This window comes from Sapajus apella, unplaced genomic scaffold (genome assembly GCF_009761245.1).
Source record: "Sapajus apella isolate SASKATOON/1434 unplaced genomic scaffold, GSC_monkey_1.0 scaffold164, whole genome shotgun sequence".
Classification (NCBI taxonomy): Eukaryota; Metazoa; Chordata; class Mammalia; order Primates; family Cebidae; genus Sapajus; species Sapajus apella.
This window is the reverse complement of record NW_022437104.1, coordinates 1922358-1948854: the sequence shown is the minus strand read 5'-3', so window position 1 is coordinate 1948854 and position 26497 is coordinate 1922358. Positions and strand designations below refer to the sequence as shown.

General features: G+C 45.8%; 2 protein-coding genes and 1 non-coding gene across 16 annotated transcripts in view; 1 reads left to right on the top strand and 2 right to left on the bottom strand.

The window, feature by feature from the left end:
- Positions 1-10772, top strand: part of PFKFB1 (6-phosphofructo-2-kinase/fructose-2,6-biphosphatase 1) — a 52132-nt gene extending 41360 nt beyond the window's left edge. For 5 of the 6 annotated variants that reach the window (XM_032266975.1, XM_032266974.1, XM_032266973.1 and 2 more), the window contains 5 exons: positions 2874-2978; positions 6277-6406; positions 8943-9005; positions 10049-10113; positions 10469-10772. In XM_032266975.1, coding sequence (XP_032122866.1) covers positions 2874-2978; positions 6277-6406; positions 8943-9005; positions 10049-10113; positions 10469-10528 — 423 coding nt within the window. In that variant the 3' untranslated portion in view covers positions 10529-10772. Of the gene's footprint in view, positions 1-2873; positions 2979-6276; positions 6407-7593; positions 7806-8942; positions 9006-10048; positions 10114-10468 lie in introns of those variants that run through there. The other variant, XM_032266976.1, reaches the window with a different exon arrangement.
- Positions 10773-12461: 1689 nt separating this feature from the next.
- On the bottom strand, positions 12462-23248 carry LOC116542183 (trophinin). 9 transcript variants are annotated; one of them, XR_004265117.1, is made up of 14 exons: positions 22938-23220; positions 21542-21615; positions 20052-21242; positions 19255-19359; positions 19077-19140; positions 18738-18817; positions 18122-18213; positions 17359-17438; positions 17223-17265; positions 16742-16804; positions 16066-16180; positions 15128-15235; positions 12867-13157; positions 12462-12694 (listed from the first exon to the last, which is right to left on the bottom strand). XR_004265117.1 is itself a non-coding variant. In XM_032266961.1 (14 exons), the coding sequence occupies exons 2-13, from the start codon at positions 21584-21586 to the stop codon at positions 12878-12880; spliced, it is 4206 nt and encodes a 1401-aa protein (XP_032122852.1). In that variant the 5' UTR covers positions 21587-21615; positions 22938-23220; the 3' UTR covers positions 12462-12694; positions 12867-12877. The 9 variants fall into 9 exon arrangements, 8 of the variants coding, with proteins under 8 accessions (XP_032122852.1, XP_032122854.1, XP_032122851.1 ...); XM_032266961.1 differs by having other exon boundaries at positions 12867-13927; positions 13958-15235; XM_032266963.1 differs by having other exon boundaries at positions 12867-14173; positions 14264-15235.
- Positions 16414-16542, bottom strand: LOC116542238. The gene has a single exon (XR_004265132.1). It is a non-coding gene; the product is annotated as a small nucleolar RNA SNORA11 (small nucleolar RNA).
- Positions 23249-26497: the final 3249 nt, after the last annotated feature.

The window sequence follows — 26497 nt, the reverse complement described above, 5'->3', positions numbered from 1 at the left end:
GAATGTGATGCACATTTTTTAAAGAAAGCCCCCTCTGGGCATGTGTGGAAACTTGGTGGGAAGAAGGCCAGTATGAACATGTAAACCAGTAAGAAGTTGACTGCATTAGTCTGGCAAGATGTGGGGGCATGCTGGACCAGAGTAGTGGCATTGGAGATGGAATGAAGAAGGACTTTGGGAATGTTTCAAAGGTGGAATCAGACCAGGTGCAGTGGCTCATGCCTGTAATCCCAGCACTTTGGGAGGCCTAGGTGGGAGGATCACTTGAGCCCAGGAGTTGGAGACTAACCTGAGCAACATAGTGAAATCCCATCTCTACAAGCAATTTAAAAATTAGCTGGGTGTGGTGGTCTATGCCTGTAACCCCAGCCACTCAGAAGGCTGAAATGGGAGGATCGTTTGAGCCTGGGAGGCTGAGGCTTCAGTGAGCCGTGATCATGCCACTGCACTTCAGCTTGAGCGACAAGCAAGACCCTGTCTCCAAAAAACACATTAAGGTGGAAACAACAGGACTTGATGATGCACTGGCTGTAAGGGATGAGGAAGAGGGAGAAGTGAAGGACCCGACCCTGGTGGTATGGCACTTTCTCTTCAGGGTTAGGTTCTTCCATGAGCTCGTTGAGAAAGGAGCTGTTTTCTCTCCATTGTTTACCTGCGCTGTAGGTACAGTAGCACCAGATAGCAGTGCACAGGTTAAGATTGTTAGGCATCAACATAAAAGCTTTACCACAGGTGTAAATAACTTGGGTGTGGGTAGGTTAACTTGTTTGCCTGCTAGATATGCCTCCTTAGAAACAGACATGTATGTGTGTGTGTACATTCATACATACGAGTATATAAATACAGAGGTACAGAGATACACATGGTTAGAAAAGGGCTATACAGCATTGTTCTGTATACCACATACATTTGCTATAAAATATATGTAAGCAAATGTGAAATTTCTTTATCATAAGTTTGGTGGCTGCTTATTTCTATCCCACGTGTGGCATAAACATTTACTGAACCCCTCCTTGTTTCAGGTTCTGGAGTGGTGCTGGAGGTAGAGATTGATCTGATTCATGCCTGTCTTCACTGAATGTTCAGGCTAAATAGGGTGGACAGAGGAATAAACAGAGAAAGAGAGAACAGCATGTGTGATACAGACTCTGATAGGCAAGACTATGGGTGCATGGAAGTTGGAGCAGGACACCTAACTCAGCCATGATCTACCTGGAAGAAGTGATACCTAGCTGAAGCCCCAGGTTTGAGTAACAGTGAACCAAGTAGAAAGGATCAAGAATGACAATCCAGGTAGAGAGACAGGGATCGGAAACTTCATAAACAAAGAGGGTATTTTATGTGTGTGGAAATGCTAAGGTTGTAGTGGTACAAATGGAGAGGGAGGAAAAAAGAAATCAATTTGAGAGAGATTTAGGAGGTAAAATCTCAGGAATTGGCTACGAGGGGTGAATGAGGAAGAAGCAAGAATTTAGAATGATGATAAAGCAGAAATTTAAGTTTCTGGTTTATTTTCCATGATTGCTACTAATATTAATACTTGAGTCTATTGATTGAGTCTTTAAAATGTCCCTTGCACATTCTGTACTAATATCTTTTACTTACATTTTTCCAATATTCAAAACACGTCTATGAAGTAGTTCTAATTCTCTACATTTTGCAGATAAGGAAAGTAAAATTCAGAGACATTAAGCAATTTGATTCAATAAGAAGTCAATGACCATTTTCACAGGCAGCAGTCTTCCAAGTACTCCTCAGAATAGAAAGTTGAAGCCAATCTGGAAGGACATTGAGTACCCAGTAGGGTACTCTTTCTTCCATGGGCAGTATGGGTTGGAGAAGTTTCACACTGCAGAGATGTTTGTGGGTTGAGGTAGGGGTTCACTTCCTCACCCCTGAGGGGGGCATGGTAGATGGGCCCAATAGACAACAACCAGAGACCACTGGCCCCCTACAGTGAGATTTAATTGGAATCCACATACCCAGAAGGAAACCTTAGAAACCCAACATCATTTTCCATCACCATCAGCAGTCACCTCACCTCTGGGAGTTTCTCCGTAGACTTGGAATCTGTCATAAGCTCCTGAGGAACTCATTCTCTGAGCACTCAATTCGTTTTTTGAGTGAAAAGAGTGTATCTCCCCCAAATCCACTCTGAAACCATGAAGAATTTACTAATTTTTCCTCTCTGAAATGTCTGTTGTTACCTATTTCTTTATCTGCCAGAGTTCCCAAAGTAGAGGTCTTCAGACACAGGCACACAGATACTCTCACATATACACAATGAGGGACATATACATTAACAGACACACACGCTACAGACACACTAAGACCTGCATGGAAAGACCACATGGACACATTCTTAGATGCTCAGACACCCTGTACACACACACACACACTCAAGCACACACCATATGCTGAGACAAATACACAAACACAAGGCATAAGGCCTTAAACATATCACAAGTACATATCATAGGCATGCTGTACACAGACTTGTAAACACAGCCACAAATCCTTATGCCCATAAGTTTATAAAAACACATACTTATATGTATAATGTACACTACAGACCTATCTGTACAATCATAGAAAAACATCATACACTCAGCCTGAAAACATCTGTCCACATACACTCAGTGTCACATCCACACAGCCACACACCTCATGCGTGCGTGTGCACGCACACACACACACACATGTATATATACACATATATATATACTTTTAGACAACAGGCACAAAACCAGAGCTGTGTTCTCAGAGACCCAGGTGCTCATGTGCTACTGTTCCACAATCATTGAAAAATTATGGCAAAGGCTCTGTGGAATTTCATCTTGTGAACACTGTTGCCCCCAAATACTTTTTCTCAGGGTGTCTGTGAGGAGATGACCTATGAAGAAATCCAGGAACATTACCCTGAAGAATTTGCACTGAGAGACCAAGATAAATATCGCTACCGTTATCCCAAGGGAGAGGTAAGGTTTGGAGCAGTAGCCTAATGCCTAGGACTCCTCTCCATTGTCTTCATTGAAACTACCAGGATTCTTCAGTTGTCTGGGCAGCTTTAGAAACAGAGTAAGCATATCTTGCAGCAGCTACCATCCCACATGGCACATGATTATCTGGCCCTTGGCTGTCTTAGATTCTTTGCTATAAGCAACAGATCCATCCCTTTCTTTTAAAGGCTACGTAATTTTCTTGCTTCTTCGCTTTCTGCTTCAGGAGTGCTCACTTTATCCTGGACCTTGTCTCTGGTATCCCTTCATGAAGACACTTTAAATAGTTCAACATGCTCTGATTTCCTGATATTTTATTGCCAAGTTGCCTAAAGCTCCAGCCTCTCTGGCTAGTTGACATTGTCCCAAGGGACAATAATTTAATCAACTTCTTTGCCACCACATGAACCAGACCATCAGTTCCCCATCCCCATATGAGATGAATGTTCATTGCTTTCAATCAAGCCTCCACTTAGCCAGTTCCACATTTTAGAGCATTTATTAGTTATACTTTATTTCTGATATAAATTCCTGGGAAAAGTTATCAGAAAAGAAGGACATCTGGGAAGATAAAACAATAGATAGTCTATTCAATTACACAACACTTTCACAGTTTTTATCCTCATCCTCAGAGATGACATTATAAAATTCATCTTAATTTGCCCTCATTTTCCTTTAGGTACTTAGAGGCTATGTTATTCGAGGTATACAAACTTAAAGCAATTATATCTTCTCAGTGAATTGCACATTTTATTATTACATAGTGACCAAACCTCCTTCCCCCATAATCCTTTTTGCCTAAAAATGTATTTTATCTGATATTAATATAGCTGTACAAGAATCAGTGACTTCTGGTAACTGCTTACCTAGTTTACTTTTAGCTGTTCATTTACTTTCAACTTCTCTGTGTATCTTTGTTTTGTGTCTCTTATAAACAACTTATAGATGGGTTTTGTTGTTTTTAATCTCAACTGAAAATAGGTGTCTTTTGAATGGTAAGTTTGGTGTATTTAATTTTCTTGTAATTACTAACTTTTTTAGTTAATTACTATTATCTTGTCTTGAGCTCTCTGCTTAATTTACTCTCTTTTCCTGCCTTCTTTAGAATTCATAAAGTTTTTATATCCATGTTTAAGTTATATAATTTGTTTCCATTCATTTAGAGATTACCCTTAGCATTTTAAAAATTTTTCATTGTGATTCTTTCAATTTTTAGTGGATATCTCAGTAAGAATATAAGGCCAAATGTTGAATTTTTAAATCACTCATATTTTCTGAGTGCTATTATGCAACCAACTTGAATCCTTAACATTTTAATATTCATTATTAACAAAATCTAAAATCAGTATCTCCACTCTACCTAAACAACAGAGGAACCTTAAAACTCTGGCCACTATATCTCCTAATTTACATGTTAATTGTTTGTATTTTAGGTCAAACTTGGTCTTAACCCCCAAGTTGTTGTTATTATTGTATGCAGTTAGTGTTTATTTAGATTTAACCACATGCTTACCAATTCCTCTGATCATTCTTGCCCCTTGCACCTCAAATCTTCCCTCTGAGTTCACTTTCCATCTTTCTTCAGAAGCTTTTTTCAGTGAGAATTTGTTGCTAGTAAACACACCCTTCTTTTTGTCTAAAAATTTCTTGGTAGGAGGGGTCCTTAATCCTAGTGATGCTTGGCTGAGTGAAAACTCTAGAATGACAGTTGTTTTCTCTCAGCACTTTGAAGGTATTACCCTCACTGTCTTCTGGCTTTTGCTGTGGCTAGAAAATCTGCTGTCAGTCCAGTTTTCTTTTCTCTCGGGCTACTTTTAAGTTTTTTGTATCATTGTTGCTTTAAAGTTTCTCTCTAATATATCTATATGTTAATTGCTTTTCATTTATTAATATATTGCTTAGGATTAATGGGACTTCCTGAATCTAAAGATTGTGATTCTTCAACAGGGCTGGAAAACTCTCAGACATTTTATCTTTAAAAATTCATCTCTCACATTTTCTCTATCATCTTCCTCTGGAAACACAATTGGATGTATGTTACTCCTGCCTCTATTCTTCATGTCTCCTAACTTTTCCTTCCTATTTTCTATTTCTTTGTATCTTTTGCTGCATTCTGAGTAATTTCTTCAGCCTTATATTCCAATCACTATTTCATAAGTAATATTTAAGCTCCTTACCCCATCCACTGAGTTTTCAATTTTAATGACTCTATGTTTTATTTTTGAAATTCTATTAATTTTCAATTCTATATCCTATTATTGATCGCATCTTATTTCTTCCTTATTTTTTTTATTCCACCTATTATTTCTTTAAAAGTTTCAAGCATATTTATTTTATATTGTGGCATCCCTTAAGTTTTTAGGGTTCTCTTCTTGTTTCTGCTTATTTTCACTCATGGTAGCTTATTTCCTTGTGTGTTATATGAGCTCCAACTTGGCAAGAATTTATCTGTGGGAATCTCACACAGCCTGAGTTGAGAGAATCCAGAGAGATTTCCATTTGCTGCTTCTAAGCAGTCCTGGGAGCTCATAACTTGGGACCACTTTTTATTAAACTCTCAGCAAAACGTTCTTCAAACCACATGGGTAGTGTAGTTCTGAATCACCAACCCACCTGAAGGAAGTCTGGTGGTTATAAATTCCTACAGGAGGCTTTTCACTTATTTCCCCTGAGAGCCAAGGAGAGACAGATATATTTTCTTGTTTCTTTTTGCTGGTTAAGCAACTTTTACTAAGAGTGTAAAGATTTGCCTTTTGAGGGTCTCAGATTTATGTGAGAGTCTCAGTCTCAACTCCCCACCTTGTACACACTGGAGGTCTTGTCTTCTACTTCTGTAATGTTTTTAAAACTCAGAACTCTTAGTTACTATGATTGGCAAATGCCTCCAGGGCAACTGTGGTTTCTACATCCACTTATCACTTTTTTTCAGTTTTTCTTCATTTTGGGGCCCTATATTTATAAAATTTCCCTTATTTTTTTGAAAGGTCGGTAGTGCACTTAAGAAGACAATTTGCAGGGGGGAGTTTTATTGTTGTTATTGTTATTTAGTCCACTGTATTGATACACTTATTTAGTCCACTATATTAATAGGCCCCATTTAGCAGATGATGAAACTAAGACCCGAAGAAGGAAGTGAGTTGCCTGAGGTCATACTGCTGGGTCAACAATTGAACTGGCACTGGAACCAAATGTTCTTGATTCCTAGTTTAGAGTTCTTCCCCTCTGGGCAAATGTGCCTCATCTCCCTTTCTCACTCAAGTATCTCTCTTATGTTTAGTCCTATGAGGATCTGGTTCAGCGTCTGGAGCCAGTTATAATGGAGCTAGAACGACAGGAGAATGTACTGGTAATCTGCCACCAGGCTGTCATGCGGTGCCTCCTGGCCTATTTCCTGGATAAGAGTTCAGGTACCACCTTCCTCTCTGTTTTGGGGAAGTTTGATGGGATTTGAGACACTGACACCAGCAATTAGATATCTATATCTTAGTAGTTAAGAGTATCTAAAACAAGGATGCCTAGGTTCAGATTCTTTCTCTTTCTCATACTAGCTGTACTACCGTTCACAAATTACTTTAACCTCTCTGGCCTCGATGTCCTCATCTGTAAAATGGGGAGAATAATGATGAATTTTAAATAACATAGGTAAAAAGTTTAGAACTGTTCATGACACATTCTATGGGCTATGTGCTAGCTGCTATTATTAGTATAGTATTATTCTTAGCTAACATTTTCAAAGCCAACATTAACAATCTGCCTCAATCTGGAAAAGGTGAGCTAGTATTTCTCTGAAACATGCCACCATCAGGTGATAGTGGGGCCTTTCACAGCTTCATGATCCTGATTACAAGTTTCTGTCCTTGCTATAGGGGTAATTTCCCCCAAGATAGTGATGCTTTTCATTTTAAATTGTTTTTCAAATGATAATTTATTTTTTAAAAAAAATATCTAGGCATTGCATTTACAGAGTATTTACACACTGACTACATAGGCTGAACTGCAAACTGGGGCAGCTGGCCTGGCAAAAAACTGTTATATCACTCCAAATGTTAGCATTTCCAGGATACTTTTAAAGTGTCTCAGAACAATGCAAAATTATATTCAATGTCTACAGTGTTTTGCAGTCTAGGATCTTTTCTTTGATGCTAGTTTGAAAATAAAGAACACTGTAATATGGAGTCATCCAGAATTGGAACCTGGGTACTTGAGAGCTTAACATTAAATAAGGAATTTCCTCTCTCTGATCTTCAATTTCTTCACTGGAAATTGGTGATAGGATGTGTGGTGGGGGTCCTTGCACTTCTAGATTTCTCTATGTTCACATCTCTACTTTTCAGAGCAATGTTTTGAGACTATGAGGGAGGTGCTGGAACTCCCATTGCCCAGATGAGGTAATGGAGACCCGGAGAGGTGAAGTGACTGGCCCAAGGTCATGGGGCTAAGAGTGTCAGGGATAGACATTGATCCCAGGTACATGCCAGAGGACTTCCCCTCTCAGATATGCGTGGAGTGCTTTTTACACACAGGCCTCCTGTCTTGGGAGCCAGACAGGGCAGCACTGGACAGATATTCTTACCCCCTCCACCCCATTACTCAGGTGAATGCTGGAACAAGGCCCAGAGAGATGATGTGACTGAGAATGCAGACCCACAGAACCTCAGGGCTGGGGCACCCTCAGAGTACATCTAGTTCAATACTGCCCTGTGAGATGAAACACAGGACCAAAGAGAGAAGAGGCTGGGCCAAGGTCACTAGTGGAGGCAGTGGCAGAGCTGGGTCAGAGATCTCCGGCAAGTGGCTTCCCTTCTCTGAGTCTGTTTCCTCAAGTATATAAGGAGGATGTACAGTATAGCTCAGATTGTCTTTGAAGGTGTCATGAGGCAGTGGGCACTACGCACTACGCCCTTAGCCCAGGGCCTGATGAGGACAAAAACAAGGAGGAGCAGCAGGATGGATGCCCAGGAAGGAAAGCACCCAACCCGATGTCTCGGGAGGCTGGAAGGGAGGGGGTAGGCCTTGGAAACCTAGCATGGAACCTGGCATTCGGGAAGCCATGAGGGGTGGCGATCACGCAAAATGAAGGGAGATGGGGAGCGGTATGTGCAAGTGGGCGGGAGGGTGGGTGTCAGGAGAGAGTGTCCAGCAGGTGGCTGTATCACCCCCAGGACACTGGGAGTCCCTGGATGGCAGGGGTGGCCACCAGCAGGGCCCAGTGCACGCACCCTGGCCTCAGGAGGCCCTGGGTTCAAGTCCCTGCTCTGCCACTTCCTGGCTATGTAACTTGTGGAGAGCGTCTTCCCTCTCAGAGCCTCAGTTAGCCAAAACCATGAAATGGGCTTACCTCCCCGCTTCATTCGGGCTTGCCCGAGAAATGGAAACATAGGCCCTGATAAGAAATTGTACACGGATAATCAGAACAACTTTATGTATAATGTCAATAACTGGAAACGTGAATTCACGAATACTCGTCCATCACCAGGTCTGGGGCGGGGGTGATCAGAGAGAGCAGGCCAGGCTGGGGGAAGGCTGTGGGAGCTGTCCAGTGCCACAGCAGGGTCTCAGAAAACACTTGTTGGCGTGGACCATGGGGCTTTGTGGTGTGGGGTCTGCAGAAGGCCTCAGGCTGGGGGCGGAAGAGAAACCTGCCTCGGTCTCCTGTTTGCCATGTGAGTGAGGTGGTGGTCATCTCCAGGGTGGAGAGTCTGACCTTCCTGTGGGACATGCAGTCCAGTCCACTACCGTTTTCTAGGGTGCTCCTTCCTCCCTGCTCTCTTCCCAGCTGCTCTCAGTGCTGCCTCTGCAGGGTGAGGGGGAGTAGGCCCCTGGTGAGGCCCCACCACAGCGAGGGGACATGGAAGCGGGAGCATACAGCAAGCCTGGAGGCCTGGAGAGGCCATGTCCTGGCCAGCACCCTGCCTCTGAGGGCTGCTTCCTGTTCCTTTCTAGATGAGCTTCCGTATCTCAAGTGCCCTTTGCACACAGTGCTCAAACTCACTCCTGTGGCTTATGGTAAGTACTCCCACCTTGATCCAAGGACAGGCATATGGAGGCTATGAGCATGGCCCTAGTGCCTACCATTTGCCCCGAAGAGTCCTGCAGCAGGTTCCTTGGGTAGGTGGGTGGATGTCCTGGTGCGGATGGGACTGATGGTAGTAAGATAACATAGAGTAGGATGACTTCTAAATCTGGGGCTGGCTCCGACTTTCTGTGTCTCTGCCAGAGCACCCAGCACAGAGCACCAAGCTGCAGAAGGGGGCTTCCCCAAAGGGGACCAGAGGAAAATTGTAGGTTAGGACTGTATTGGAGAAAGAACACAAAGACCAGCCTGGACAGTTCATGCCCTTTCTTGCGGCATTAGCTATGAAAGGTCCATGAACAGGGAAGGGACAGAATTAAACCTATTCTGGGGTGTGAACAGGGCAGATGACCTATGGAAGCCTGGAGTAAGGTGCAGCCCACAGGGATGAAGCTTTGGGAGCTTCCGTAGGCATTAGGCCTCCCCTGTCAGCCCCAAACCCCAAAGATGTACCCTCCTCCATCTTCAGGTTCCCTAGAACTGCCTTGTGACCTTCCACACTCCTGGTGTTGCCACAACCACATTGTCCTCCAGGTAAACTTCGCCTGGCACTGATTGCCCAAGGCAGTGACCCCAGGACTCTTCCACCTCTTCAGCACCTAACACAGCTTGGAAGATCTGCAGAGCTACATCAATATTATATAGATGAGATTGCTCTCTTGCGGACCACAAGAGCTCTGGGCAACCATAGACTTCATCTCTCATCTCCATCCCCATTTACAAATGTGCAACTGAAGTGCAGAGAACTAAGACTGTTAGGGGCAGAGGTGACAGGATGCCCTGTTGGTTGCTTCCTAGGCCTGGTGTCTTCCCCACATATCACACAGCTGTCTAAATTCCCCTCCCTACAGGAGAGTGACAATGTATACACAATATGAAGCTGGGGGTGTGGGTGGTGATAGGGGGAGGTGATACCTGAGGGGAGACCTGTGCCTACCTCGGGGGCTTATGGACAGATGGATTATTCTTTTCCAAGGCTGCAAGGTGGAGTCCATCTACCTGAATGTGGAGGCCGTGAACACACACCGGGAGAAGCCTGAGGTAGGTGGAGGACGCCGTTGCCCAAGCTGGCTGTGGACACAGCACATGGTGAAAGCACCTTCTCCACAGAAAGGCTGCCCAACCCACCGAGCCTGGGTGTTTTGCACCAACAGGCAGAGCAACCAGCACCCAGAAATGCAGGAACCACAGCCCAGCCCTCAGGCACATGGAGATGGAGAGCTGGGCAGTTCCTGCCAAAAAGTCCTCAGGCTGAAATTTCCCCAAAGCCTACCTGAGGGTCAGGATCCAGGCCTGGCTGAAAGAGGGGAGCCTGGCAGTGAGGACAAGAGGCAGGGGAGGGGCTGGGACCCTACCCTGCTGTCTCCTTCCTATTAATCCCGCGCTCTCTCTTCAGAATGTGGACATCACCCGGGAACCTGAGGAAGCCCTGGATACTGTCCCTGCCCACTACTGAGCCCTTTCCATGAAGTCAAACTGCCTGTGTCCTCATTGCCTTCCACCTTTAGGAAATGCTGTCTTTGCTCTTCTTCTACTCTGCCTTGTCCTCACGGAGGCACCCCACTTCCAGTGAAGAAGTCCTCAGCAGCTCCCAAACGAGCCTTGTTTATTGGCCGCAACCAAGGAGCTATCTAGCTCTGGATGAAACTTACTTTCTTAATTCCTATTCTCTGATGAATAAAGACTTACTGCCTACAAGAGGAGAGGAGGAGGTCATGGCGAGGCTTTTCCAATTGTTCTTAAGGTACTGATCCTAATCCTGACTCGGCTCTACTGCTGAGAGCATGGAATGGGTGAGTGCTTCCTGGAAGGAGGTTCTACAGTAGCACCTCCAAAGATGGGGGAGAAGATAGGTGCCTGTGAGTGCCTGTGGGCCTTGTTCCTTGATGAGCAAGGTGGCTGGGGGCACGACACTTTCATCCTTACGCTCAGAGAAGAATCTGGCATTTGAGCCAGGTGCTCCTCTCTTCTCCAGCTCTTGCTGCCATCCTGAGTGATTTCACTGTTTATGTGTATGATCTAACCAATACTCTGGCCTCCCAGTCCCCTGAGCCCCTCAACTCCAGTGATCATGTTCTCCCCTTCATCCACCTGCTCCATGGATTTTGGTATCATCTCTCTGGTCTGACTTCTTAAATACAAGCATCCAACTGTCTGACCACTGCCCAACCCCAACCCCAGTCCTTACAACTGAATCCCAGCGGCATGCCTCCATACAAAAGGCATATATGTAGTATTACCTTTTTTCGTTTTTGAGACAGGGTCTCACTCTGTCACTCAGGCTGAAGTGTAGTGGTGCAATCTTAGCTCACTGCAGCCTCGAACTCCTGGGTTTAAGCAATCCTCCCACCCCAGCCTCTCTTACAAGTAGCTGGGACCACAGGTGCACACCACCATACCCAACTAATTTTTAAATTTTTTGTAGAGACGAGGTCTCACTATGTTATCCAGGCTAGTTTCAAACTCCTGTGCTCAAGCGATCCTCCCATTTTCGCCTCTCCCAAAGTGCTGGGATTACGGACATGAGCCACTGTGCCCAGCCTGTAGTATTTCTTGAATGAACAATATTTGTTGCTGTATAGCATCAAGAGCAGAGTCCTTTGAATGCTCTATTGTCCCCCAGTCTATCCTTAGTGTTCTGTCCCTAACTGTTGGATCCTCTGGTCTAGCTCTTCAGCCACTCTTCATGCAGCTACTCTAAGCCAGGTGCCAGCGACCCAGTGGTAAAGAGACAGACTCATAAACTTGCTGCCTTTGTTCCCTTATCCTTCCATCACAACCACCCAGCAAGACCTAAACCTTGCCTAATCCACTTCTCCTTTTTTTGCTATTGTCTACTACAAAAGTTGCTGATCACTGCTTGAAGCAGATCTATATTTATCTGCGTCCACAGCCACCCTTAAGTCCTATTCAAAATCAGGGTCGTCTTCTCTGGTACCCTATTCCATCCTACCTTCTCAGGGATGGGCTACTTCAGTTAATTCCTGACTCTTCCATATCGATCTCCTGTCCCTATTAGCTTTTGCCTCACAGTCTATACAATATGCTCAAGTTTTCCTCTCCTATTCTAATTAAACCCTCCCTTGTTCCTATGTCTACACCTAGTGATCTCTGCCTTTCCCTCCATTCTTACACCAATGGCTCAAAATCAATCTGTACTTAGTGTCCACAACCCTCTCCCTTTGCCTTCTGCTCCAGGCTTTCCCTGTCCATCTTTCCCCAAGCTGTTATCCTCTTGCCTGCCATGCGTTCCCCAGGCTGCTATCTTGCCTTTGAGCCAAAAGCTGGAGCCCCACGTTCTCCAAAGAGCTTTGCTGATCTCCAGCTCTTCTATGAACCCAAGATGTCACTCTACAGCTACCTAGGCACATTAAAAGACAGAAAAAAACTCCAATTCATGTTGCAAATTTAATGTAACTCTGATACCAAAATATGACAGCACACAGAAAGCAAACAATAAAGCAGGAACAGCAAACAGATTTTTTCATCATGTGACACCCTCAGCTGATTGGTTGTAGCTGCTTAGACTGCTGTGTGGACAAAGATTCCAAGGATGTACTTTGGCTCCATGGAAAGGACTACTGCAATTTATTAGCGGTATCTGTAAACATGGGGAATAAATCTGAAATCAAAACAAATAGGAAAACATTTTAGCACCAAATATACTGTCTTCTCATAATTCCTTCATTGCCCTCATCTTTCCACCCCGCTCACCTGCCTCAGTGTTTCTTATAACATCTCCCAGCACTTATACCCATCCCTGTGGATCCTGGCTATGGAAATATTGTAATTACCTGAAATCTCACTAGCCATAGGAGAAGCCACAGGCACCAAGGCTGGCGGCTCCACTGCCAAAGCCAACACTGGTGCTTGGTCCACCACCAAAGCCAGCACCAGTGTTTGGTCCACCGCCGAAGCCAGCTCCTGTGCTCGGTCCACCGCTGAAGCCACTGGTGCTTGGTCCACCACTGAAGCCAACACCAGTGCTTGGTCCACCACTGAAGCCAACAATAGAACTGGGTCCACTATTGAAGCCCGTGCTGGTGCTGGGTTCGCCAGTAAAGCCAGTGCTGGTGTTGGAACCACTGCCAAAGCCAATGATGGTACTCAGTCCTCTGTCGAAGCTGGCATTAGGCCTACTGCCAAAGCCATCGCTGGTGCTGAGGCCACCACTAAAGCCAGCACTGGTGCCAAGTGTGCTGCCGAAACTAGCATTGGTGCCCAGTCCACCACCAAAGGCACCACTAGTGACCAGTCCACCACCAAAGCCAGCACTGGTGCCCAGTCCGCCACTGAAGCCAGCGCTGGTGCCCAGTCCACCACCAAAGCCAGTGCTGGTGCCTGGTCCTCCACCGAAGCCAGCGCTGGTACCTAGCCCACCATCAAGGCCAGAACTGGTGCTTACGCCGCCACTGAAGCCAGCACTGGTGCCTAGGCCACCACCAAAGGCAGCACTGGTGCTCAGTCCACCACCAAATCCAGCACTGGTGCTTAACCCGTTGCCAAAGCTAAAGCCGGTACTGGTGCTGGGTCCATCACCAAAACTAGGGCTGGTAGCACCACTAAAGCAGGCACTGGTGCTAGGAGGGCCACCAAGGCATAGGTTAGTATTAGATGCACTGCCAAAGCAAAGGCTGGTGCTGGGAGCTCCACCAAAACAGAGACTGGTGCTGTGAGCACCACCAAAGCTGACACTGGTGCTGGGAGCAGCACCAAAGCCAATGCTGTTGCTGGGAGTATCACCAAAGTCTGTAGTGGTACTAAGTGCCCCACTGAAGCCAGCACTGGTGCTGAATGCACCACCAAAGCCAGGGTTGGTGCTGGGTGCACCACTGAAGCCAGCACTGGTGCTGACAGCACCACTGAAGCCGGCACCAGTGCTGACGGCACAGCCAAAGCTGGCATTGGTGTTGAGTGCACCACCAAAGCCAGCACTGGTGCTGGGAGAGCCACCAAAACAGACACTGGTGCTTAGTATACCACCAAAGTCAGTACTGGTGCTGATAGCACCACCAAAACCAGCATTGGTGTTGAGTGCACCGCCAAAGCTGACACTAGTGCAGGGAGAGCCACCAAAGCAGACACTGGTGCTGAGTGTACCGCCAAAATCAGCACAGGTGCTCATAGCACCACCAAAACCAGCACTGGTGTTGAGCGCACCACCAAAGCTGGCACTGGTGTTGAGAGCACCACCAAAATTGGCACTGGTGCTAGAAGAGCCACCAAAGGAGACACTGGTACTGAGTGTGCCTCCAAAGCCAGTACTGGTACAGGGAGAGCCATCAAAGCAGATACTGGTACTGAGTGTACCACCAAAGCTACCACTGGAGCTGGGAGAGCCACCAAAGCAGACACTGGTGCTGAGTGTGCCTCCAAAGCCAGTGCTGGTGCTAAGCGCACTACTGAAGACTGTGCTCGTTGTGGGTGCACTGCCAAAGCTGGTGCTGGTGCTGAGTACACCACTAAAGCCAGCAGTGGTGCTGAGTATGCCTCCAAAGCCAGAGTTGACTCCACCACTGAAAGTGGCACTGGTGCTGAGTGGGCCACTAAAACTAGAGCTGACTCCACCACTAAAACTGGCACTGGTACAAGGCATGCCACCAAAGCTAATGCTAGATTCACTGCTGAAACTAGTGCTGGTGCTGGGTGTACCACCAAAGCTACTGCTGGCTGCATTGCTGAAGCTGGAGCTAGTGCTCAGTGTGCCACCAAAGCTAATGCTGGCTGTACTGCTGAAGCTGGCACTGGTGCTGGGTGCACCACCAAAGGTAATGCCAGGTCCACCACTGAAGCCACCACTGGAGCTGGGTGCACCATTGAAGCTAATACTAGCACCATCGCTGAAGCCAGCCCTGGTACTAGCTCCTCTGCTGAAGTTGACGTTGGTGCTGGCATCTGCATTTTCTTGGGCTCTCGCCTCAATTTCAAATGAAAATCTGCTCCAGGTCTGAGCATCATCGCCTAACTCTTCCCTTGTTAGGCAGTCGATATCCATGTCATCCCAATTCCAGGGCCCAGCCACAGCTTCCTCTCCAATCCCCATTTGGGCTCTTGCCTCAGCCCTGGCTTCAGCCTCAGCCACAGCCACAGCTGCAGCTTGGACTTCCATCTCCACTGCCTCGCGGTACTGCACAGCCCAGTCCTTGGGGTCTTTCTTCTGCACCTGAAATGGGGATGATAATCATAAGGAAAATAACTCTAGTAATCATGTATTAATCTATGGGCTTTGTATTGTACTAGTAGTGATAAATTTTTTTAACTTTTTAGTTATTGGGGCTCTTTCATGGGTCAGTCCTGAAATCTAGTTTCAGCTCTGATGACTTACGTGCTATATGACCCTGGACAAGTTACTTAACCTCATTTAGCCTAAGTGTCTTCATTTATAATTACAGGAAATGATAAGAGAGTAAATATGTTATGAACTGAAGGGTTGTGCCCACCCCCAAATTCATATGTTGAATCCCTAATCCCCCAGTGTGATTGTATTTGGAGATAGGGCCTTTATGGAGGTAATTAAAGCTAAATGAGGCCATAAGGGTGGGGTCCTGATCCAACAGGATTAGTGTCCTTATAAGAAGAAACGCCAGAAAGCTTGCTCTCTCTCACACACATACACAAAACCATGTGAGGACACAGCGAGAAGGCAACCATCTACAAGCCAGGAAGAGAGAGCCTTCACCAAGAACTGACCCTGGTGGACCTTGACCTGGGATTCTCACCCTCAAGAACTATGAGAAAATAAATTTGTTTTCTCATCCACCCAGTCTGGGGTATTTTGTTATGGCAGCCCATGCTGATTAATACAAAGTATGAAGAATGAATGAGATGATGTAAACTATATATCTAGCAGCACTTTAGGACATAAATGAGGCTCCATATGTTTATATATGAACTGCAGGCTGCTCTGTACCTGCCCATCCCTGTGCATTGCCTGCCCCAGCCAAGGTTATCCCATTGCCTTAATATGCCAAGCTCGGGCAGCTCTCCTATTACCTTGCATGCAAACTTGAGGACTTTCATCTTGCTAGTCTCATGGTAGGAGCGCAAGCCCCAGAAGAACTCATATTCAGGTGGTCTGCTGTTAGGGACCCTCTTGTATTCCAGGTACCTTGGAAAAAGGAAATGAAACTTGTTTCTAACCAAGCAAACCTGCTGTCTAAGCACTAGATGCCAGGTGGCAACCTTCTTCAAACAAATACAAATAGCCCCTGGAGAAGGGTTTCTAAGACCCTTCAGCCTCAAACTAACTACCAAACATAGTTCACAGTCTTGGCTTCCAATACTGAGCCATTTCCCACTGGCCCTGTGCAAAGCAGTCCCTTGGGTTTCTCCAGGGGAGACATGTATAGGGCATGATGTCACAGGAAGGCCAAAGTATCATGCCATCTGTGAGGAGTAAGCCCACATTCCTGTTGGGTGTGTTGTAAACAGAGGAGCCATTCTTAAGGCCCCCTGCTCTGAGCACACCTCACTGCAAGGGCCTTGGGTTGAGGCTGTCCCAGTCCTGTAAAGGTCTGGCCATGGGAATTTTAGACAGTATCAGTTCTAGGACACAGGATGCCCGTCCCTCTCAAGCTAGTATAAGAAAGGCACTGACTAAGCACTTTCTGAACAAGATCAGTATACCGAGAAAACTTCAGGGCCAGACAGAGCCCCAAACACCACTTACTTCTGCTTCACAAACTCGTCTGTGATGAGCTTCCTCACTTCCCCAAAGAGTGAATGCCTCACCCTGACAATGGGAAAAATAACCCATGAACACAGATCAGAACTGCCCAGATGAGGGCAGAGCCATTTCTCAACATGGAAGAGACCTCTCTAGTGCATAGGGCAGTCTCAATGAAGCAAAGAAAGTAGTGAGCACATGGCCACTAGACGCAAGCATTTGAGACCAGATGTCGCTTTGTCAGGGATCCCTGAAGGTCTATCTAACATCTCAGCTTAGAACAGACAGAGGACATAGAGGAGAGACAGAGCAGACAGTTCAGGACCATTTGCCCATCATCCACCCAGGTCAGAACCCTGGGCCCTCTACCCAATCCAGCACCCCCACCCACTCCACCAGACCACCAGATTGATGCAATCCTAGGACCGTCCTCTCTTGCCAAAGGACAACATGGACAGCAAGCGCGGAGAGAGCCCAATCATACCCAGGGCGCAGCCCCAACTTGCGCAGCACCTCCCAGATGACAGCTGCGAGGGGAGGCAAGAGGAGACAGGGACAGAAGTTGAACACATGGAATCCAGACCATGGCCTCCCGTTCAGCTGCATGCCCAGCCACTCACCCTCACTGGCCTTGTTGCCATTCATAAAAATGACACTCAGAATCACCATGAGGAGACCCAGCTTGGGTGTGTCCTTGGTCCTAAGGGAATAACAGGACAGAAAGAAGGTTTATGTTCAGCACCCATCCGCAAGACACACCAGCCAGCTCACTAGGCTAGCCTCTCCCAGATTCCTCAGATGCAGAATTCTGCCCAGTCTCTGCTTCCAGCTCTATGCCACCCTGGGAAAGGCACTTAGACTTGCAAGCCTTGGTCTATTATTCAGTAAAATGGGAAAATCATATTCTCCCTTCCCCAGGTTGCCAAGAAGAATGGAATATCAAGCTGGTACAACACAAGCCCTCAGTCAATGTGAGTCCCTTCTTTCTCTCTCAGAACCTTCAGCCCCACTGACACTTCTGCACTTCATGCATCCTGACCCACCCACAACAGGAAGCCCTCCTTGAGAACCACTCTGCCAAGGCCAGGCCAGGCACTCGGACAGAACAGGCAATGACAGGCCTGCTTTCCTGGGAAGCTTCTAAAGAGACAGCAAAGCTGACAGCAGGACTGTCCCATCCCAGGCTCTTATACCCTTCAGTCAATCATACTCAGGTGCCACTACTGTGAGCAAGGCTCCAACTGTGTGCGGGAGCTGAGACAGGGCTTTTGAGACTCCGTTTTTCCTGACTCTCTAAGAGGATGGGGGAAGTAGGACAAAGAAGGGGTAGCAGGATGGATAAAAGCAGAAGCCCCCTTCCCATCCAGCCCTTTCCCAGCTTACGTTCCCAGTATGCCTGCAGAGGATTCCTGAGTGCTGATGAGAATATACAAGCTACTTTGCTTATCAATTTCTTTCAGATTGACTCGAAACATCTGCCAAGTGAAAGAACAGCCTATGAGATCACAAAATTCAGCTTAGGTATCAGTGAACTTTCTGGGCATCCTAAAACTCCTGGTGTACTTAGGGGGTTTTGCATGTGTGAGAACTCAGTGAGATAATGCATATAAAGCACCTAGCTAAGTGCCTGGCACCCAGTAAACATGCAGCAAACATACTACTGTCATCAACATCATCTTTGTGATGAGCAGGAGTCTAGAGAGACAGAGAATGGGGATAGAAGGGGGAGGTGAGCTCTGAAATACATGTGGAATGTGTCCAACCATGGATAGAAGCTGAGACTAAGTTGAGTGACTCAGGTCCTAGCCATGCTTTCATCACTGACTTGGTGTGTGACCCCTGGCAAGTCTACACCTCTCCCTAGGCCACCATCTGCCCATGCGCACAGTAATGGGGCTGGATTAGCAGGTCTCCGTGGTTCTCTCCAAAAGGGACATGTATATCTTGGCTCAATTCAAAGCTTCCCCATTGTGCCCATCCACCAGCACTGCGCCTTCACCTTCTCCAGAGCGTAGCTTGCTCGTTCAATGATTTCTGGGAAATATTCATCATATTCTTGGATGACATCCCTCAGCATGTCTGTAGAAAAGGAGAGGTGAAAGTAGCTGAGCTTAGCAGGGGCCACAGAGCTGCAGCCCTTTTGCGAGTCCAGTTGGGTCAGTGCAACCAGAGACCTGAAGTAAGTGAGTTAATGGGCGATGCCAGCCATGGCAGAGTGTGAGGAGGGCGGGTGTGGAGATATGAGAGAACGAAGAGGCCATAAAGTGTTACTCCCAGACTATGGGAGGAGAGGGGAGTGGAGCGGAGAGCTCAAGGAGGAGGGTTGGTAGGACACTACCTGAGCGCTTGATGGGGATCTTTGTCTGGTCCTTAACCAACAGGTATTTCACCAACTTATTAGCCTGGGAGGAGAAGAATAGATGGAGAGATCTTAACATGTTTGCAGAACACTTGGAAGGTGGCAGAGAAGAGGGCAGGTGAAGAAGAGAAGAGACTGGACAGCATTTGATTCTTACCCTTTCTTGTAAAATGGCCACATCTCGCGGTGGCGCAGGCCTCCAACCCCATGGGATCCGCCTGTAATTACTGCCACTTCTCTCATCCCCATTCAGATGCTTGGACTTCATCATCAGAAAGAAGGAAGGTCCAGAGTCACCAGGTGAAAGAGATGACTCTGTCTTCTCACTTTGCCTCCTCCAGACAAAAGTCCCTCTAACACCTTCCCCCCGCCTTGCAATAGTAGAGCCTGATCCTGACCTTGCAACTCGCCACCCTGAGTCCTGAGCTTATCTTTCACTGTCTTCCAGGAAGAAATTTCATTCCTCTGCCAGGCCAGGAACAACTGAAGATAAGAGCCTAAGGGTCTTTCTCTTCCTCTGGCCACCACTGATTATGCTAGCTGGTACCTCTTGAACAAGTCACTTCATTCCTCTGGGACTCAGTTCTCTTACATGTAAAACTGGGACCTATGATCCCTTGCTGGTAAGAGTTACTTTCAAGACATTCAGACATACCCTCTGGAAATGTACCCAACACAAAGCATGGCACACCATAACTACTATTTAAATACATGTAGAATTATATACAGGTTGTAAGAGGTGTAGGGATGTCTTATTTCCCCACCAATCTATGAACTGCTAGAGGGCAGAAACTATATCACCTTCTTCTCAGCATCTTCCACTGCCTATCTGAACACAGGGACTACCTCAAAGAAAAAAGGCTCAGTAAACTTTTATAGAAGAAATGAACAAACTAAAAGGGTAGAAATGGAAAAGAAGGACAAAGTTAAGGATGGTAACGTCAGAGATCTCACCTTTCGGTTTCTCTTGCCCCGGGTCCTGGTTGTGGGCTCCAGACTCAACTGAGCCAGATAGTCATCTGCCAGGGCCTGGACAGCAGCAGCAACCTGAGTCTGAAGGGCACTTACGTTGGTCTGAGCAGTGGCCATCTTGGCCTGGGACCCTTGGTCAGCAACTGGAGTCTGGCTTTCAGTTGCCCGAGACTTAGTGGCAGCCTTCCGAGCCCTAGACCCTCTCTTGACCCGCAGGGTGGCTGCTAGGGCTTGATTTGTGACCATTTGAGTGGTAAGTGGGGCTTCAGAGATCTCAGAAAGAGAATTTGGGCCTCTACTGGCAGCCTTCTTGCCCTTGGACTTTTTGGGCCTGATAGCTACTACTGAGGCCTCGATCTGCCTGGTAGCTGCCTCAGTGACATTTCGAGCCGCTACATGCTCAGTGTCAGTATTTATGACCTTAGCAGTTGTCTTCTTGGCTTTGGAGGCTTTCTTGGTTCGGATGGAGGCTGCTGTGGTGTGGATACTGGCTGTCTCACTGGTAATTTGGCCTTGGGTGATAGCTGTATGTGTGGCATTTGGAGCCAGTGAGGCCTCGGTGGCACTAGCTATGGCCTTATTTGCAACCTTCTTAGCCTTGAAAGCTTTCTTCGGTTTGATAGAGGTTATCAAGGCCTGGGAACTGGCTGACTCATTGGCAACTGGAACGTGAATATTCTGTGAGATGACTGGTAGGTTTAGGACCTGCAAGGGTGACTTGAACTGTGTAGTGACACCCTCATAGCCAGCTGGGGATTGGGAGCCTTGGGCTGACTTGGCAGTAACTCTCTTCATCTTGTTGGCTTTCTTAGGCTGAGAAGTGACTGAAGAAGCCTGAGTATTGGCTACCTCAGTGGTAGGTGAAGCCTGGCTGATCTGGGTGATGACTGGCAGGTTTAAAGCCTGCAAAGTTATTTTGGGCTTGTTGGTGGCAATCTCACTGGCAGTTGGGACTGGAGGGGCAGCAGGTGCAGCCTTAGTAATAGCCTTTATAGGGGCCTTCTTGGTCTTGCTTTTCTTAGGCCGGTTGACAACTGGTGGGTCCATGGCCAGGGGGTCCTTGGTTGCCGCCAACAGGGTATGCATCAGCAAGACACTGTCCTCTTCTGTGGTCTCAGTCTGTAAATCTGGAGGGAAGGGAAGCCCCAGGCTCCCAGGGGGAGGCAGAGGGCCCTACACACTTAGGATTACAATCCTCTGGGCCATCTGGCCTCCCTAAAGCCCGCCCCATTCCACAAAGGCCTTCCCTTTCTCTGAGCAGTGGTTAATTGAAATGGGGTGGGGGAAAGGTGTAGGGAGCAAGGAAGGAATAGAGTCAGGCAGGTTTTCCTCTCCTCTCCTTCACCATGTAAGTGAGGACTGAGACGGGTTAGGCAGGGAATTATGCAACTACATGGTGGAAGGGGTCTGAAGAGCAGTAAGTGAACTCAGGACCGGGCAGATGGCCTAGAGAGAATGTAGAGAGGCCTCACCTGAAATGGAGGCAACCTATATCCGTAGTCATTTCTCCTATCCATCTTTCTGGGAGGCCGAGTAACAGCTGAGCCTGAAGGGAATGGGCCTGAGATAGAGGAGAATGAGAAGGAGAGGGAGATTCATCAGACATCTCACCTATCCTTACATAGGGGAGTCTCATGTAACCTTGGACCTAATCCTTTCAAATCCTGGGTTCTCATATCTAAAAAAAACCCAGGCCACCTGGTTTCCAAGGCCCCGCTCCTTTTTCCTCCAAGAGGGTCAGTTCTACGACCCGCCCCTTTACACGCCCCCTCCGCAACTCGGTAGTGCGCATGCGCACCGACTAGAGGCGCCCCCAGCCCCCATCTCACGCCCACCGAGATCCCAAAAGAACCGGTTCGTCCAGGCTCTCCGTGCGCATGCGCCTTGGTAAACCGGACAGTTTCTAATCCCACATATGCCCCCTGCTCTCAGAGGGTTGGCGCCAACCCTGACCCACTCTTTCTAACTGCATCACATCTCGATCCAACCCTTCTCCCAAAACTAGCCCCCTCCCTCCCTTCTGCAGCACCACTCCGTACCGCCCCTACCCCAACACCGCCCATCTCTCCTCTGCGGTACTGCCACGCACCGCCCCTTCCCAATACACCCCCCTCCCTCCGCTCTGCAGCACTTCTCTGCACCTTCCCTTCCTTTAATAAGCCCCCTCCCTCCGCTCTGCGGTACGTCTCCGCAACACCCCTTCCCCAACCCACACCACTCCCCCCTCTTTCCACGTCTGCAAGTGTGCAGCTCCGCCCTTTCTGCAACATGAATACCCCACCCCCAAATCCAACGGTTTGAACCTTCGGTGTATTCCTGTTCTCAAACCCTACCAGGTCCTGTATCTTCCCTGTTCAAATCGGAACCAACTGGGTCCTATCCCCTCCTTTCTCCTGTCTGAGTCTGGTCCTTTCCGCTATTCTCAAAAGGGATGCTGCCCACTCCTTTCTCTGGCTCCCGATCCCTCCATTCTGTGGCCCAAACAGGGTCCTGCCCCTTCTCCAGCCTAAACGGAGTCCTGCCGTCTCCTACCTCCCTCCCGAACTGTGTGTGTCCTCCTCCCCTCGTGCTACCGTCTGAAGGATTTCTCGATCCTTCCTTTCTGCGATCTGAGGTCTGCATCCCTCCCTTCCACGGCCCGAACCGAGTCCAGATCTTTCCTTTCTGTGGCCCAAAGGGGATTCCGCCTCCTACTTTCTCCTGTGCGAACTGGGTCCAGCCACCGCTAAAGATGACTTCCATGCGGTTAGGTCCCGAACCCCCAGCAGGTTTTCTTCAAACCTTAGGGGCGTGTGGAGTCGGGCACGTGGAAGCCGCAGCCAGGAAGCCCCCACAGGATCTACACTAAAGCCAGGAACCTCAACTCACCTCGTCTTCTTGAATCGAGAAGGCGTCCGCTCTCTCCAAGCCTCTCCTGAGGTCTGAGCCTAACCCCGCTCCCTGGCCGGAAGTGGTCCTGCCTCTTTCCGCCTCCAGAGGGGGTCTCCGTTCCTGCCTATCAGTCTCCTCCCCTCCATACCTACTTTAAACTTTCCATTCTCCTCAATGTAGCTCCTCTTTTCTGCTTACTGCCCCTATTCAGTTATCACTTCCTCTTATTCTCCATTTGACTTCTCTATTCCCCACACTGTATCTCTGTTCCTATTTGATTCTCCTGTTTCCCCTAGAAGGAATGTGCTTCTCTGAGCTCCCACAACAACCCTTCCTCAGACCCTCTATCCCAACACTATTTACATAGTGTTGTTATACCTTGTGTCTGGGTCTCTCTTCCCTAGAGCCACTCTGGAGCAGGGGAGTAGGTCATATTCATTTCTGTCTTTCAAGTACTACCAGATTAAAACATTTAGAAGCTCTAAACATTAAAAGATAGGGTGCCCCTACATAAGCAATTCAGAACAAAAACAGTAATGTATAAAAACCTATGAAAAGTCTGTATTGATCCCACAATGACTATATTGATGCTTTAAAAATAACTTGTACTTAGGCTGTCTCTTGTGACATGGTGCACTGTTTCCCCATGCAAAAAACAATTCGTGGCATTTATTTATTCATTCAATCATTCAAAAGAAAGCAAGGATAACTATGCTTATGTCAAATAAAATAGACTTAAAGTAAAAAAACCATAAAACAAGATTTTAAAGGTCATTATATAATGATAATGAATCAATCCATCATGAAGATATAATAATTATAAATATATTTAATATATGCACCCACCATAGATGCACCTAAATATGTAAAACAAATGTTAATAGATCTGAAGGGAGAAGTAGACTGCAATACAGTAATGGTAGGAGACTTCAAGATCCCATTTTCAACAATTCACAGATCATCCAGACAGAGAAAATCGATAGGGAAACATTGAACTTGAACTATAATTTAGACAAGAAGGACCTACAGAATATTTTATTCACTAGAATATACATTCTTCTCAAACACACATAGAAAATTCTGCAGGATAGATTACAAATTAGGCCAAAAACAAGTCTTAACAAATTTAAGAATATTGAAATCACATCGAGTAATATATGCACAAAGGTATGGAACTAGAAATCAATAATGATAAGAATTGTGGGAAAGTTATAAATACATGGAAATTAAACAACATACTCCAGAACAACCAATATGTCAAAGAAGAAATTAAAGGGAAATTTTAAAATATCTTGAGACAAGTGAAAATGTATGCACAACATACTAAAACTTATGGAATGCAGCAAAAGCAGTTCTAAGAAGGAAGTTCATAGCAATAAATACATACATGAAAAAGAAAAAAGATCCGAAAAAAGCAACCTAGCATCACACTTCAAGGAACTGGAAAAAGAAGAACAAACTAAGCTCAAAATTAGTAGAATAAAGGAAATAGTAAAGATCAGAGCAGAAATAAATGAAATAGAACCAATAGGAAAAAAATCAAAGAAACCAAGAGTTGGTTTTATAAAAAGATAAATAACATTGACAAGCCTTTAGCTAGATCAACTAAGAAAAAACAAGGGAAGATTCAAAATTAGAAATGAAAGAGGAGATATTACAATTAATACCACAGAAATGCAAAAGATTATAAGAGAATACTGGGAATAATTATATGCCAATAAATTGGATAACTTAGAAGAAATTGATAAATTCTTAGACACATAAAACCTACCAAGACTGAATCATGAAAAAATAGAAAATCTAAACAGATATATACTGAGAAAGGAGACTAAATCAGTAATGAAAGTCTCTCATCAAAGAAAAGCCCAGGACCTGGTGGATCCACTGCTGAATTTTACCAAACATTTAAAGAGGAATGAGTATCAATCCTTTTCAAATTCTACCAGTACATTGAAAAGGAGGAAATACTTCCAAAGTCATTTTACAAAACCAGAATTACCCTGATACCAAAACCAGACGAAGACACTGAAGAAAAGAAAATTACAGACCAATATCCCTAAGGAACATAGATGCAAAAATCTTGAACAAAATACTAGCAAACCAAATTCAACAGCATATTAAACAGATCATTCATCACGATCAAGTGTTATTTATCCCAAGAATGCAAGCATGGATCCTTGGGATAAATAACGCTTGAGCAGCTTGCATCCTTGGGATAAATCACACTTGATCACTGTGTGATCAACACATGCAAATCACTAAATGTGATACAATACCTTAGCAGAATAAAGAACAGAAACCACATGGTCATCTCAGTAGATGCAGAAAAGGCATTGATAAAATTCAACAATGCTTCATAATTTAAAAAAAAACACTCAGCAAATTAGGTATAGAAGGAATGTACCTCAACACAATAAAGGTCATATGCAACAAACCTATAGCTAACATCCTACTCAATGGTGAAAAGTGGGAAGCCTTTTCTCTAAGGTCAGGAATAAGGCAAGTATGCCTGCTCTCACCACTTACATTCAGCATAGTACTAAGATCCTCAGCAAGAGAGAGAAATGTCATCCAAATTGGAAAAAAAGAAAATAAAAAAGAAGTTTAATTTTCCCTGTTGGCAGACCACATAATCTTATATATAGATAAGGAATCCATAAAAATAACTAAGAAACAAACTCAACATACAAAAATCAGTTGTGTTTGTTTTTTAATTATATTTCAATAGGTTTTCAGGGAAGAGGTGGTGTTTGGTTACATGAGTAAGTTCCTTAGTAGTGATTTCTGAGATTACGGTGCATGCATCAACCCGAGCAGTATACACTGTACATAATGTGTAGTCTTTTATCCCTCAACCTCTCTCACCTTATCCCCCTAGTCCGCAAAGTCCATTGTATTATTCTTATGCCTTTGCATTCTCATAGCTTAATATCCACTTGAGTGAGAACACATGATGATGTTTGATTTTCCATTTCTGAGTTAACTTCACTTAGAATAATGGTCTCCAATTCCATCCAGGTTGCTGAGAATGTGATTATTTTATTCCTTTTTATAGTTGAATAGTATTCTATGGCATATAATATATATGTGTGTATGCATCTACAATCATCTGATCTTTCACAAACCTGACAAAAACAAGCAACAGGGAAAAGATTCCTTACTTAATAAATGGTGGGGAAAACTGGCTGGCCATGTGCAGAAAGCAGAAACTGGACCCCTTCCTGACACCTTACACTAAAATTAACTCCAGATGGATTAAACACTTAAACATAAGACCTAACACCATAAAAACCCTAGAAGAAAACCTAGGCAAAACCATTCAGGACGTAGGCATAGGCAAGGACTTCATGACTAAAACACCAAAAGCATCAGCAACAAAAGCCAAAATAGACAAATGGGATCTAATTAAATTCCAGATCTTCTGCACAGCAAAAGAAACAATCATTAGAGTGAACTGGCAACCAACAGAATGGGAAAAAATTTTTGCAATCTACCCATCTGACAAAGGGCTGATATCCAGAATCTACAAAGAACTAAAACAGATTTACAAGGAAAAA

Excerpts from the sequence above, each read along its gene's own strand:
- LOC116542183 (XM_032266960.1), bottom strand. The coding sequence starts at position 21,586 with ATGGATAGGAGAAATGACTACGGATATAGGTTGCCTCCATTTCAG. Across the intron at positions 18,214-18,737 it reads CAAGCTACGCTCTGGAGAAG|ATGTTTCGAGTCAATCTGAA; the intron begins GTGAAGGCGCAG and ends TTCACTTGGCAG. Across the intron at positions 15,236-16,065 it reads TCCTCAAGTTTGCATGCAAG|GTGCAGAAGAAAGACCCCAA; the intron begins GTAATAGGAGAG and ends TCCCCATTTCAG.